The sequence below is a fragment of the Saimiri boliviensis genome, chromosome 4 (assembly GCF_048565385.1).
Source record: "Saimiri boliviensis isolate mSaiBol1 chromosome 4, mSaiBol1.pri, whole genome shotgun sequence".
NCBI classification, from domain to species: Eukaryota; Metazoa; Chordata; class Mammalia; order Primates; family Cebidae; genus Saimiri; species Saimiri boliviensis.
The window spans coordinates 13,216,543-13,231,559 of NC_133452.1; the positions used below are offsets into that span (position 1 = coordinate 13,216,543).

At 37.7% G+C, this 15,017-nt stretch overlaps 1 protein-coding gene across 10 annotated transcripts in view; it reads right to left on the reverse strand.

The window, feature by feature from the left end:
- ARID1B (AT-rich interaction domain 1B) overlaps positions 1 to 15,017 on the reverse strand; it is a 438,299-nt gene that overhangs the window by 264,856 nt on the left and 158,426 nt on the right. For all 10 annotated transcript variants that reach the window (XM_074397218.1, XM_039467048.2, XM_074397219.1 and 7 more), the window contains exon 4: positions 14,283 to 14,393. In XM_074397218.1, coding sequence (XP_074253319.1) covers positions 14,283 to 14,393 — 111 coding nt within the window. The remainder of the gene's footprint in view (positions 1 to 14,282; positions 14,394 to 15,017) is intronic.

Here is a 15,017-nt window from a genome sequence, read left to right on the forward strand (position 1 = left end):
AAATGAGAGAGGGAGGGTGAACCCTAATCACCACAGCCACTATGCTACCATCTGACTCTGAGGATAAAGCCGCGGTGCAGATCAATCTAACACTAGTCACTAACATCACATTTCAAAATTATCAACATATTTTAATTGTCTAAACTAGACACCTGTAATTATTCCCAACAAGTCAGAAGTAATTCCTGAGTTAGAAATAATTCGCTTGTTAGGAATAATTAATTAAAATGTATTAAAACCTAGAGGATTTCCCCCTTTCATCTTCACTCGTCCGCATAGGTTAGTCTTTGATAGCTCAACAAACCAAAGATGGCAGAACAATATTGGGGAAATTCTTAAAAACACAACGCACATTAATGCAGTTTTCTCTTATATTCTTCTGTGCAGGGGTAAATAAAAACTGATCAAATATAAAAAACGTAAAACTGAGGAACATGAAACAAAATGGATGCAGAAGAACCCCAGTGGCATTTACAACAACATTCTCTGCATCCAAAGAGGACAGCAATATCGGGATTCATCGCTGAAGTCACAGGGTAAGAGTGCCGGGATCAGATTTAGGCAAGAGTCAGCCACCTGTTCTGGTTCCTTGCTTACAGGAAAGGAAAACTGAATCTCAGGGAAGTGTGGTGCCCCAGCAGCCCTCACAGGCCCCAGAAGCCAAATATCATTTCACAAAAGAGAAGGGCAAAGAAAGGGCAAGAAACGGACGTTCACTGGACACTTGTGTATGTGGTAGGCACTGCCCAAGAGGTTTATGCACCTTAGATCTTATGTATGTGCAAAGGACTCAAGGTGGAGTATTCAGGCCGTAAAACTCAATCAGGTGTGAAATGTGCCTTGTCAACAACTTCGTGCATATTTAGATATACTTTTATAAATCTGATACCCCCAAACAGGCCAGAATTATATCAAAGATGTTTTTATCCCTATACAACAAAAATGCCAATTAAGTCAGCAAAAAAGTAGTAAAAATAATAAAAATCCTCATGAAACCCCTCAAGAAAGCCAGCATAAATGTTATTCTCCCACACCAGGTGTTCAGAAAAAAGTGTTGGGAGACTTGGGAGGTAGTGTTCTCCTGCTCTGAAACCACCAGCATCGATAACACACGACTCAACGCCACCTGAACGTTGTATAAAAATCTATGACCACAGTTCTGTCACAGCCATTGCTGCTCTTAAACTTCCAAATAGTTGAGATTTCCACAAGATGGCAAAATACTTCTGTGAAATTATAAGTGCTGAAAGTAAGAATTCTCCAACTACGTGGATGTGGTTCTCTGAAGATAAAATGAAGAAAGATGTTATTTTCAGTAACCAGCATCACTAAAGTAGGGATTTTCTGCTGAGTTCTTTTCTTATTCCTGATATGTTATGGCAAAGAACAAACATTAATAAGCCAGTGAAATAATTTGAATTTTTATTTATTTTTCTTTCATTATTATTGCATCTAATATAAAATCTTAGACATAGGACACAATCAATAAATGATTATTAAACATAACTGAATTTTTCTGCATAATTGAGATGCAGAAAAGACAAGATATTGCATCTTAATTGAGGATGTCAACATTAAGGCATGTTGGCTAAAGAAAAACATAAATGGAGCAACTGGGGCTGGGCACTGTGGCTCACATCTGCAATTCCAGCACTTGGGAGGCAGAGGCAGGAAGATAACATGAGGCCAGGAATTCAACACCAGCCTGGCAAAGAGTGAAAACACCACCTTCTCATCCCGTCCCCCTGTCTCTACAAGAAATTTAAAAACTAGCCAGGCATAGTGACACATGCCTATAGTCCCAGCTACTTGGGAGGCCAAGGCCAAAGAAAGAATCACTTGAGCCCAGGCGTTCAAGGCTATGATGACGTCCCTGCACTCCAGCGTAGATGACACAGCAAGACTCTGTCTCAAAAAAAATACTAAATAGAAATAAAGAAATTAACACAGCAACTATGAAAAGCAAACACATTTGGGGAAATTTGACCAAATTTGCATTTACTCAAGAACATTTGTATTTATTCCTAACTTTAATCAAAATTGGCAAAATAGTTTTATATTTCAAAGGAGAGACGGTTTAAGCTTTGAAAAAGTTTACTAGATGCCATGGTACCACCACACTCAAGAGCAGGTGCCTGAAGGGGCTGCTGTCATGGCTGGAACAAGCTCTAGACTGACCACTATTCCACCACTGTCCAGATGTCCTGCCATTTTGGAGTCCTTATTTTCAGATGGAAATTACAGCTCAAAAAAAAATCCAAGTCAAATTAAATACATAAAAATGCATGCATGTTAAGAAATCATTAATATTAACTTTTCTTGTTTCACTAATTGCCCTCAGCAGCTGTAATATGTTTCATCTTTAGTTTATACACACACAAAAAATGTTTTTAACAAATTAAGCCAAAAGTTTTTCTCTTCATCCCTGAAGCAAAACCTTTGCTCTTTTCTTTGTCATTTCCTGGAATAAAATGGCAGTGCTTTTTAAAATTGAAGAAAAAAGAGGGGAAAGGGCTTGATGTGTGTGTGCGTGTGTGTGTCTGTGTGTGTGTGTGTCTGTGTGTGTGTGTGTGTGTATGTGTGTATGTATCTTAAGTAGCCCGTCAGAATTCAGAGTAATTTTCTAAAACCCCATTTCCTCAGCTAGGATCCAAATGTATCAGAATCCCATGGTGCTCAAAGTGGTAACCCATTTCTACAAAATAAAAGAGGGCATCTTTCAATTAAAGCCAGCCCCTACCCCCACTGTCCCATACTCACACACCCTACACCTGCCAAAAGAAAAAAAAGAAAAAAACATGTAAAGGCATTAAATTTGTAGACTATGCCATAGTACCTATACCCCAAAAAGTTTCAGAGGAGGAGGAATTAATAATGAGATAAATTAAACTAAGAAATATAACTCCAAAAGGAACGGAAATAAGAATGTAGCCTAAATCATTCAAAAGTATATCAAACAAAGTAAAACAAAGTAATCTGTCTCTACCCAAGGAGAGGAACCTATTCCGACAGAATCTCACTGCACTATCCTGAAAGCAAAAGAAAATAAGACTAGCCTGAGTCCCAACTGAACTATATAGTTTCTTTTTTTTCTTGTGACTGTGCCCTTGCCCTAGTTCCAGTTAGTTAGACACACTCTGGGAAGATGCGTTGATTTGTTTATACACATTCTTCTACAATACTCTTCAAATCATTTCCAAAAATTTAAATGAAATGCAATGTCATAGCCAATGCCACCATTCTTTCAACATCAATTCTATGACAATGTTTTACTTCTCATATAAGTAAATGTTTTATGACAATGTTTTACTTCTCATATAAAGAACTATATTTTAAAAAGGCTTTAGTAGAAAAGATGAGTTGCTTCCTTTTAGGTGTTACAGGATTTGCGCAAAGTTATTCAGGACTTGCTTTACTCTCATAAAAATCTCTGGGTATCTTTTCTCTTCCCACTACCGTTTGTTTCCCTATGTTTGTCAGCAACGCCACCAACACATCCTGGTCACACAGAATAAAAACCTCAAAAGCATCTATCCTCCCTCCCTCGTGCCCTTCCTGAACCCTTTCTTCCAAGAATTTTCTTCCTCTGCACTCCCACAGCCACCAGTTTCCCAGCCACGCTGAGCTCACACTCTCAAGTTGTGTCCCTGCCTCCAGGGTCAGGACAGCATTTCCAAAATGAAGGTTTTGCATATGTTAAAAGAATGTTATAATCCACTTAGTAACCTGAAAGTTCTAGACTTTCAAAATACTATGGAAGAATGGAGTCGGGGTTTTAGGCAGGCAAACAGACATCAGGAAGCCCCGACTTTAAAATGCACACACTTATATCTTGGACACTCACTAATGAGCATATCTATTCTTCTTCCTGTTTTTTTTGTTTTTTAAAGACAGAGTTGCCCAGACTGGAGTGCAGTGGCACAATCTCAGCTCACTGCAACCTCCACCTCCCGAGTTCATTATATTCTCCTGCCTAGGCATCCTGAGCAACTGGGATTACAGGCGGGCACCACTGCACCCGGCTTTTTTTTTTTTTTTTTTGGCATATTTAGTAGAGATGGGGTTTCACCAGGCTGGTCTTGACCTCCTGACCTCAACTGATCCGCCCACCTTGGCCTCCCAAAGTGCTGGGATTACAGGATGAGCCACCACACCCGGCCCATTATTATTCTTTTACTAGCAGTTGCTAGTGTCCATTAACTAATATTTTCACTTTGTTGTTGTTGAGACAGGGTCTTCACTTTTGTTGCGTAGGCTGGAGTGCAGTGGCATGGTCACTACAGACTCAATCTCCCAGGCTCAAGCCATCCTCCTACCTCAACCTCAAAGCAGTTCAGACCACAAGCATGCCCTACCATACCTGGGTAATTTTTGTATTTTTAGTGAAGATGGGGTTTCACCATGTTGGCCAGGCTGGGCTCAAACTTCTAGGCTCAAGTGATCTGCCCACCATGACCTCCCAAAGTGCTGGGGTTACAGGCATGAGCCACCATGCCCGGACAATATTTTCATTTATATGCAACAAGACTTTTAAAAATGGTGTCCAATGAAGTGTTATGTTATCATTCTGAAGGCAAACTTTCTCCAGATACAGCTTAATTAAAAGACCAACTACACATCTGCCCCAGGTGTGGACTGACTCACTGCACGGCTCGACTACTCATGCCCATGGGGAAAAGAAAGACTTGCGGAGATCCGTACCTACGCAGGTCAGGCAATTCCGAAAAACAGGAAACCATATACAGGCACAAGTGCCAGGCGCCAAAGCGCTCAAGGTGGTCCCCAGGCTCACTCTGGCCTGCGTCAGAGAGGACATCCGCCTGAGGAGCAGGTGTGGCTTCTGCCACTGCCTCACTGCATGTACCATTCTGTGCCCTGACAGAAAGAGCAGTGAGAAAACAAGTAAAAGTGAGACCTGTAACACATCACTCTACCCAGATCAAAACCAGTGAGCTCTAAACACTCCAAAAAAAGCAGGGGGGGTGGGAAGGAGAGAAACACATACAAAACACAGGCATGTAGGGGGATTCTCCAGGAAAATGGCTTGAGTTCCATTCAAGACGAACAGTGGTTTTCATGTCTTTGGGTTGCTACTACTTCCCTTCCTATCAATCTCGGCTGAAAAAGCATAGTGCGTTTGCCAATGACTTTATAGTATAACAAATGTCAACCTGAGGGCTGGGGGTGAATGCAGACCTCAGGTACATACCCTCAGGGCCTTCCTTACCCCAGCAAGAAATGAAAAGCAACTTGGCACATGATCAACTTGGTTCAGAAAATCATCCTGTTGGCATTAGCCTTTGCATCTCAAAGATTTCAGCATCCTGCAGCTTTTTCGTTTATTTGGTTGGCTGGTTGGTCTTTCTACCTCCCCCTTTCCTTTTCCATGAAGTTTCTTTTTCCCTAGACTTCCCTATATGCAACCATATAACGGCTCCCAAACTGATCACACAGGAGAGGAAGGGGGACCTCTGGAATCTCTGAGATGAACGAGAAGAGGGAGACCACAGAAGGTCTGCGGTGCTCCCAAGGCCTGATAATAAGATTATATACTCAGTAAGGCAGCCCCGAATCCCTCAACAAGTTCAACTGGCCCTGCTACAAAAGCAAATGGCCCCGGAGAACGGAAGAGAGGCCACCAAGCGCCACACAGGAGCTGTTTCTGGAGATTTCAATGTGCCTGCACTTCACTCACTCCTTTGACTTTCTCCCAAATACAGAGAAAGAGTCCGTTTTTATCAGTGCTTTCTCTCATACATTAACAAAGATGGCTTTTAATAAAAAACTGTGGAGCTAGAAGGTGCTAGAGTTTCCTAAATCTAACTTACTCATTTTTCAAAGAAACAGAAGCTCTGAGAAATGGCATTGCTCAAGGCCAGAACCTCAGCTGAGACCCTGCCCTGCTGGCATTCAGTGCAGCGATTAGAACAAGTCTCTCAGCCAAAACATATTATTTTATCAAGACAGTAAAGCCATTGTTTCTTCCATTCAAGTCATTATAAGCTGTTCATTTTCATTTTTGTGAGGAAGAAAAAAAGCAAGTAACAAACTACTTTCAAATCACAATTTCTACAATGACCTGATGGTAAATGAAACTGTAGTTAAATATTTATACCATTCCAGTCTAATAATCAGGTTAAATCAAGAGAACACTAAAAAATTATCTATAAGTAAATGAATGCTAAAAATTATATATGTAATTTTAAAATATTCTCACATACACTGAACATGTACCATACACACAGACAGCAGCAAATATGACCCTGTTACTGGAAAATCCAAATAGTATCTCAAAAATGAGCCAAGCAGAAAGATCTGCACAGCCTGATCTAAAACTGGGTAAAACTTCAGTCCTTTGGAAATAAACAATAGTACCTACAAGCTTTTTAAATTTTTTTAGAATGCATTATGAAGAAAAGTAGTTGAGAAAGCTTAGTCACTTTTTTGTGGCTTAAAACTTGTTTCTCCTCTTTTATTCCAGGCTTAAACAAAGTTCAGTGGGGCATCAAAATGCCTGTTTTAAATTACAGTCTGTATTTTAAAATAGAATGCATGCTCGGCATGTTCCTGAAGCTAGGGGGTAGGAGTGTTATTCACGGAAAATTGAAGGCTTGTTGAGTCAATAATCTTCTTTCACACAGTAACAATTTTCAGCTAAAATTTCTTGACCCAAACAAAGGAAAACAAGACCGTTCAGTTATTTTACAACAATTTAGAGAAGGCAAGAGAAAAAGATGAGAAAAAAAAGAGACACCTCTAAAATCCTACATTGTGAGAGAAGAATGGGAAATTTTGGCTCAGGTAGAACCTTCTCTACATGTATTTACTTGCTCTCCTAAACTGACAGTTAACGTTAACAATAGTTACTTCCAGTCCCGAAGAAACATAAAAGCAAACAACCAGTCCACAAATGCTACTATGAGCTCCTGCTGGTTATATATCCCTTGTTATATAAAACAGATGTGTGCCTTCGGAGTTACCTGCGAAGTGAAAATCTGTAAATTAAAAGCTATTTCCCACCTAACTTGAATAATATAAAGTAAAATGCATTCAACGCCTCACACCAGCCATTGCCTGCAGGAGCTGGAGGCAGCAGATCCCCGCACCCAGGAGAAGCACTAGGAGGAGGAGGATGGGGGTGAGGATGGTGGCATCTAGCCTAACAAGCCAGGCACTGCCATGCCAAAACCAGAAGGGCAGGCTAGCGTGAGAAGAGAGACCTTAGAACATTAGAGTCATGGTTTTTTGGTTTTTTTCCCCCTTCTCCTTCTTTTTAGCATAAAAAAATAAAAACTTACGCTTGCAGGAGCTGCACTGCTGCCCTTGCCTCTGCACCATGGGGGAGCTCCTTGTATGCTCTGCTCTAGGTGGCTCTACATTCCCTGAGACCCACTCTGTGACTTCCGTTTTTGCTGGCCTGAGGTCGCATGGGGTCCAGGCTGCCTCTGTGGCCCAGGCATACAGACCACAGAGGAGCTCCCATGGCCTCACAGAGGTCACTGTAAGAGCTGCAAGCTGGTCAAAGCCTACCCATCCCCCATTTTATTATGGCAAAATTTGTATGCTGACTTCTCTATTAGCCAGGAATATCTGCATTTATCATCCCTTACTTAATGAGCCTCATTTATCAACTACAGATCATCCTTATCCTTCTATTATCAAAACCAATATCCTGCAAATCAGTTATGTTTCAGCCTCTCTTAATCTCCAATTTTGTCTAGTGTCTATTTTTTTATAGTATTCCTTCATACTCCTTCATTAATTTTTTAGTAACTAACTGACAGGCCTATAAAATGGGTTGAAATTCATTTCCCCCATATTTTAAATGGAAATCTTCAGAATATTATATGAAAAAGTTTACAGGGGGTATGCTTAGTTGAAATGTGTTTTAAAAAATTAAATTCTTAAAATTAATGCATTGTCACTAAGCAGGTTATCTCTGTTATGACAAATTTAGAATTTTAACGGAACTGAGTATGTCAACTTAGAAACACTTTGCACACAAACATCTGAATTATTTAAAAGCAAACTACAGTTCTTTCTCAATATTAATTTATTCACTTTCCAATATATTTAGCCTGTTTTTTCCTGGAAGAATTCCAAACTGTTGAGGTTTTATTTAATTTTCATTTACAGAACAAATATTTAAATGAAAGATTGTTTTCAAAGAAGGAGAGAGACATAGCTTCCTACTTCCTACCTTCTTCAAGTGTAAGCATTATCCTCTATTTTCAAAATGACTACCAAAATCATGAAAATATCCTAGGGAATAAAATCACAGACTATCACATCCTAAAGAAATAATCCTTTATAGAAAATAAACATTTGTCAGAGTCACTATCACATTTTCTAAATTCAGGTTTTCCAGCAAGGTCCTGAAATGCTCTTCTTAATCTTAACCCAGAAATAACTGGTATCTCCACATAGACTAGACCAGTGACTACAATTATGTTCAAGAACATGATAAATCCTAAGAAGTTGAAATATTGCATGTTACCGTTAAAACTTCCTCAAGACATTAAAATGTGTCTGTACCTTTGGTTTTGAAACAATGCAAGTGACAAAGTACACCTGTAGACACTCTGAGGGACAGGGCACCATCCTTCAGAAAACCTCCTCTTCCTCTCTGGCAGAGGAGGCTTCCATTTGAAAAGTATTTTCTCTGAAACTCTAAAACTCAACATACCCTAATAACATAATAAACACCTTAAGTCTTTAGCTGCACACAGGCATCATCCATGTCCGAACACTGAGACAAGCTTGATGACAGATCTGGATTTTCCTTCATTAACTTATAATTTTTTTAATGTTTATAAGGATATGAGAAAGATAAATCAAGGGAAGACAGCTCCACTCTTAACCTTTTAATGACAACCATTTAAATCAACTTCCAATAAAAAGGTTTCGAAATACTTCATTCAATAGCCATACATCTAATTCTTACCTGGTAGATTTTAACTTTTGCCAAAACCTGCCAACTAATAGGTTGAGATAGTCTTAACAATTTGTATTTCTAGCTGGGTTGGACTGAGAACAGCAAAAAGCTGAGCCCAGTTAAAAAACTTTTCCCGATAGTTTCCAATCATTCACAGGAACTGTATTATCAAATCTACATGCTTAGAACATCCATATTAATGTCATCAATATTCAAATATGCTTCCAAAATTCATGACCTTTTACCCTTAACCAACATTAAGTGTCGATAAAGATTAAGAAAAAAAAAAAAACACACAAACAGAGTATTCTTCTTTAATTAAAGACAGAACACTGCATGCTCTGCTGCTAATAGCCAAGCCCAAAGAATATTCTTGGTAATAAAAGTTTTCCAACCATTCTCTCTAAGGCTCCCAATATCCTGTTTAACACCCTCTATTTCAAAGAACAACCAGCATTTACTACCTCCTTCCTCTCACAAAGAGCCAAAACACATATGTTTTATCTAAAGCCCAATATTTCCCTCTAATCGCAAACTCAACAGAAGTGCCATAAGCACTATTCAACACATTTAGGGATTTTTAGTTAACTCAGAAAGATCAAACCCTTTTCATGTCAGCCTCTTTAGATATTTCCTATTTAAGGAAGAAAGGGTCACAAAGAAGTTTTTAATGACCTGATGAGCCTTCTAGAACAGCCAATATTTATAGACATATTTTACAAAGTCCTAATAAAGTGGTCCATTTTCAAATGCTCTTAGAATATGACTGCCAAACTGATCGTATTCTACATCTTAGGTAAACAGAATAACGAACCTCCTATGTGAAATAGAAAGCTAGCGGCATGCTTCTCTGAAGAATAAAACAAATTAAGTTATTTTCAAACTAAGGAATATTAACAAGTCTTCAGATCCCTGGAGGGAAAAGCACTATAAGAAAGCACTTATATAGTATTTTATAAGAAAATAAAACTTCTTACTTTTTCATGTTTACTTCCTGTTATACAGGTTTATGAATATTTTATTAACAAACTATCCATTTGTATTATAATTACTGAACTTATGATTACCATTTCTCTCAATTTTTTATAAGTAAAAAATATGTATTGCTAAGAAAAGAATGCTTTTAGGATATTTTTAGCTTAATTATCCAAAGTGTCCAATTCTTTTCTTAAAGCTACGGTTACCTAGGTAAATCCAAACATCACTTGGTAAAATAGAATCATTTTAAGAATATCACCACCTGGCGATGCAGCCATCCACTCTTTCAACCACTGAGCAGCACCAGCACCCAGAGAGCAAAGGTGGCCGGGAGCCGTTCAACACCACCTAACAGCTCCCTTCACAATTAAAACAAAATTCTGAAACTGAGGAAATAATTTATTTAAAAACAATGTTTTAAGAAATTTTTGAGGAAAATTTTTACTGAATAGGACATAATAAATACCACGAAAAACTTCTAGTCACATAGGGGAGCCAAAACCATGTTCCGGGTAACTATCATAAAAGGATAAATAATGCCACAAGAGGTGAAAATTTAACACAACACTCAACAAAAGTATATTAAATCATATTTGAGAGTTATCTTGGAATGTAAATGGACAGATATCCAATGTTTATGAAACAAGAAAATAAGTGACAGCATCTTTCAGACCTTCCATTGTGTCTTTTGATTAAATGCGGGGTTTATTTCATATCAGTATTAGAGGTCATGAAAGCTACAATATGCTCAAATTTTAAGTGACAATAATCTAAGAAAGAGAGCTCTTCAAATGTTAAGATTTATCAACAACAGTAATACCAAAGACATATAAACTAACATACCTAAACAGAGAAAAGGCTGTATGACTAAAAGGTATAGAAATAAGTGGACAATATTAAGAAGGATTTGTTCAGGGCTTAGGTCTGAGTCCACCAAGCAAAAAGTAAATATGACTGGTCATGGACCCAAGACAAGAAGAGAACAAGTTATTAATTTATCAATCATTTGCTTTCTGTGGATGATGCAAAGATCTATCTAAGTTAGCTGGAAAACATAACTGCATTACCTACTGAAGGTCATCAAGAATTATAACGACATGCAAATACAGAAAAACATATTCAAACAACAGTGAGAGGACAGCTTACTGAGGGATCATATCACAGATGTAGCAGAAAGATATTAGAAATTCCTTGACTTCTTATAAAAGTTGTTACATTGTAAAAACATGCTAAAGAAAAATATACTTAGGATACAGGTAGGAAATATCACATGCAGAAACATATTACACACCTATCTCAATGTCAGCAAAAAGACTAAGGAATAACTACTTGAGAGGCATTCTTGGCATTGTCATTATATAAAATGAATAGAATTAATCATTACACATTAGAATCACTATGCTACGTTTCATAAATGGTACAGATAACCCAATGTACTTATTTCCAAATTACAAAATTAGAGGTTTTAAACATCATGGATTGACTTTAGGTGAAAAGACAAAATTTATATCACTGACACATGAAAAGAAAAACCATAACACAAGAATAAATCTACAAAGGATCCAACAGCAATTGGAGATGTGTTAACAAATACAGCTTCATGGACTCTCCAGTATCAACCCAGCCAACTTAGAGGACTAGAATAGCTAATAAAAGTAGCATTGTAAAAATACGGGCTACTAGAGCCATAACTGAGTATCAGCAAATCATTCCCTGAAACCACAATGACCTTAGCTGTGTGCAACTTACTTTAAGTATCCACATAAATAAAAATATTTGTAAGCCCCATATAGAAAGTTTTTACACACTGGGAAGGCCTCGTGAAAAAGAAAAAAAAAAAAGTGGCACAATAAATTTCATTTAAATAAAGCCAAATTTCATCGTAACAGATTGGGGGTTTTAGGTACAGCAGGTGATCTTACGGTTTGTCATTTATTCAGTAACTAAATCTTCTACATACTTAACATAAAACCTAGAAACTCTGCTCTCTAAAAAAGAGATTATTGAAAGATTACTGAAATGTACTTAAAATACTATTGAGTCAACCAGCATCATACTTATCTGTTGAGTTACAAAAACAGAAAGAAAATACCAATAGGGGTATTTCTTTTTTTTAACAGCTTCATTAAAAAAACACATTATGGACAACCTTAAATATTTTTGGGAAGTAGGTAAGATAAAGGTTAAGGAAGATAGCTGTTACACATACACAACGAGATAGAAATAGAACAATTCAGAAAATATTTAAACTGTTGATGAATATATTGGTTCATCTCCTAAATGGTTTCATCCGATTTTCCAGCAATCAATTTAAAAACTCCTAACCCAGAGCAAACTCTTCAGTCAGTTACCTGGAACTACAACACTTCATGGCATCCTAACAGCACTATAGAGTTAGCTGAATGTCAACCATCCATTTCAACACAGATCCATGGCAAAAGGCATGTAATAGTGAGTGATGTTGAAGTTTCTGAGTAGATATGAAGAAAGCAGTTTGCCACAAACTATTCTTATAGCTATGCAGAAAATCTGCATCCATTTATGACAAATTTGCCAACCTGTGTCACAGTATAAAACCATCAGTCGAAGACAAACCTACAAGGTCAAGCCTCTAAAAAAACCACTAAAAAACTGGTGAAAAAAGTGGAATTCATTGTTTACCTGCTTCCCATACGTCTACTTAAACTTCATAGAACCACAAAAGCTAATTTCCAAATACTTGGCAAATGTAGCATTCATCAACAGCATGCATCTATCTCTCTCCTTCTCTTTCTCTCTCTCTCTGACGTACACACTACATGCTTACTAAGCTATGAACTATCTGCTAAAGAAAGTTTAACAGCATAAAACACAAAATCCATTACCTATTTCCCTCCTTCAAAACCAAATACCTAGACAATAAAGACATCAACTCAACTAAAGAGGAAAAAAAAAAAGGCCAAAATTAGAGTTTCAAAAATACATCCATCAGATTCAAAGACAGCGGACATCCTGTAGTCATCACTTACCTTCTCTAAATCTGCATATACATTAAAATGTATCTGCTATGGTACGCATGTCAAATGTTGTGTCTAACATTCACTACAAAGGTTTGTTCTCAAATGTTTAGAAGTAATATAATAAATCTAAGTTAATGCAAACATAGTTGAAATTCCAATTAGAATCATGGCTATCCTGAACTCCCATCTTAAACAAACCTTCTCAATAGAAACCAGGCAATGACAATAATTCTTCAAATAAATGTAAAAATATTTATTTTTACAGATTTGTTCTTTTTTTTTTTTTTTTTTTGAGATGGAGTCTCGCTCTGTTGCCCAGGCTGGAGCGCAGTAATGCAATCTTGGCTTACTGCAATCTCTGCCTTCCATATTCAAGCGATTCTCCTGGCTCAACTTCCTGTAGATTTATTCTTTTGGTTAATAAAGAAGACTTCCTTTAAATTAGGTTCCCTATTAAAAAGGCAAATTAAGTAGATATGAACCATTTATGGGCATCAACACTATAATAGTCACTACTCTTACAAACAGAAACCCTAATCACCATGTACTATTTACTGGTGAAAATATTTTACTTTATTAACTGCTTTGTCAATTTTTTTTTTTTTTGGAGACACAGTCTCGCTTGTTGCCCAGATTGGAGTGCAATGGCATAATCTCAGCTCACCGCAACCTCCACCTCCCGGGTTCAAGCGATTTTCCTGCCTCAGCCTCCAGAGCAGCTCAGATTACAGGCATGTGCCACCATGCCAGGCTACTTTTGTATTTTTAGTAGAGATGGGGTTTCTCCATGTTGGTCAGGCTGGTCTCAAACTCCCAACCTCAGGTGATCCACCTGCCTCAGCCTCGTAAAATGCTGGGATTACAGGCGTGAGCCACTGTGCCTGGCCTCAAATTTTAAACTAAAATATTTTAGGTGATTTCCCATTACATAAATAGGAAGTCCTAGAAGAAATTCAAATTACTATCAGATATTTTATCTCATCATTTGTATCCTATGCAAAGTGCAAATTTCTTTAAGTTTCAACTCCTATAAGGACACCTCTGTTCTGTATCACTACCAAAAAGCAACAGCCTAAAGAAAGCTCCACTGTACAACAGCAGTAACTGCCTGCACACAAAATCGACCAGCAGAATAAAACCTTCCAACTGATGTCTAGGCTCTACAACAGAGACACATACAAATGAAACATACTTATTCAGGACTACAGAGTTCCTAAAAATTAAGCCCTGAAAAATTAATCACAAAACATACCTGAAATCTAGAAACTTCTCAATCATGTCATAATATAAAGTAGAACAAACAAAAACAATAGCTCTTTCTAAAAATCTTTAACTCATTTCATTTCCAAATCAGCACAATAATGTCTTACTGGTAAACTTGATGGTCTCTCTTGCTGTATTAGGTTCAAGTCTTCATGGTTAGGTTTTCCGGGGGCCAGAGGAGGTTGAGATCTAGTTCCATAGCCTTCCTGAGACATGTCCTATAAAAACGCAAACACAAAGCACTTCATAAATGTCTCGATGAGTTATAAGCATCTTCAGTAACTAAAATTAAACAAAAGTTTGGTTGGGCACAGTGGGTCACGCCTGTAATCCCAGTACTTTGGGAGGTCAAGGCAGGGGGATCGCTTGAGCCCAGGAGTTTGAGACCGGTCTGGGCAACAGAGGGAGACTCTATCTCTACAAAAAATAAATAATTAGCTGAGTGTAGTGGTGCAGCTACTTGGGAGGCTGGGATGGGAGAATAGCTTGAGCTGGGGACGTCGAGGCTGCAGCAAACTTTGACTACACCGCTGCACTCCAGCCTGGGTGACAGAGTGAAACAAAACAGAATAAAACAAAACAAAAGCTTAGCTAATCTTACATTTTAGCAGACATGTATATATGTTATAGCTATAATTTAATACATTATCGAAGCAAAAATTTTAAAAAGCAGTGAATCACTAAAAGCAGAAATATATAAACTATAAATAAATGTATTATATATATATATTTAATAACTAAACTTATTATGAGATCATACCAAGTACTGTATTTGAGTTTGGCAGGAAGACGCCTAGTTCATAAAAAGGAGGAGTGAGGTCAGCTGTAGCCAAACCAAACTG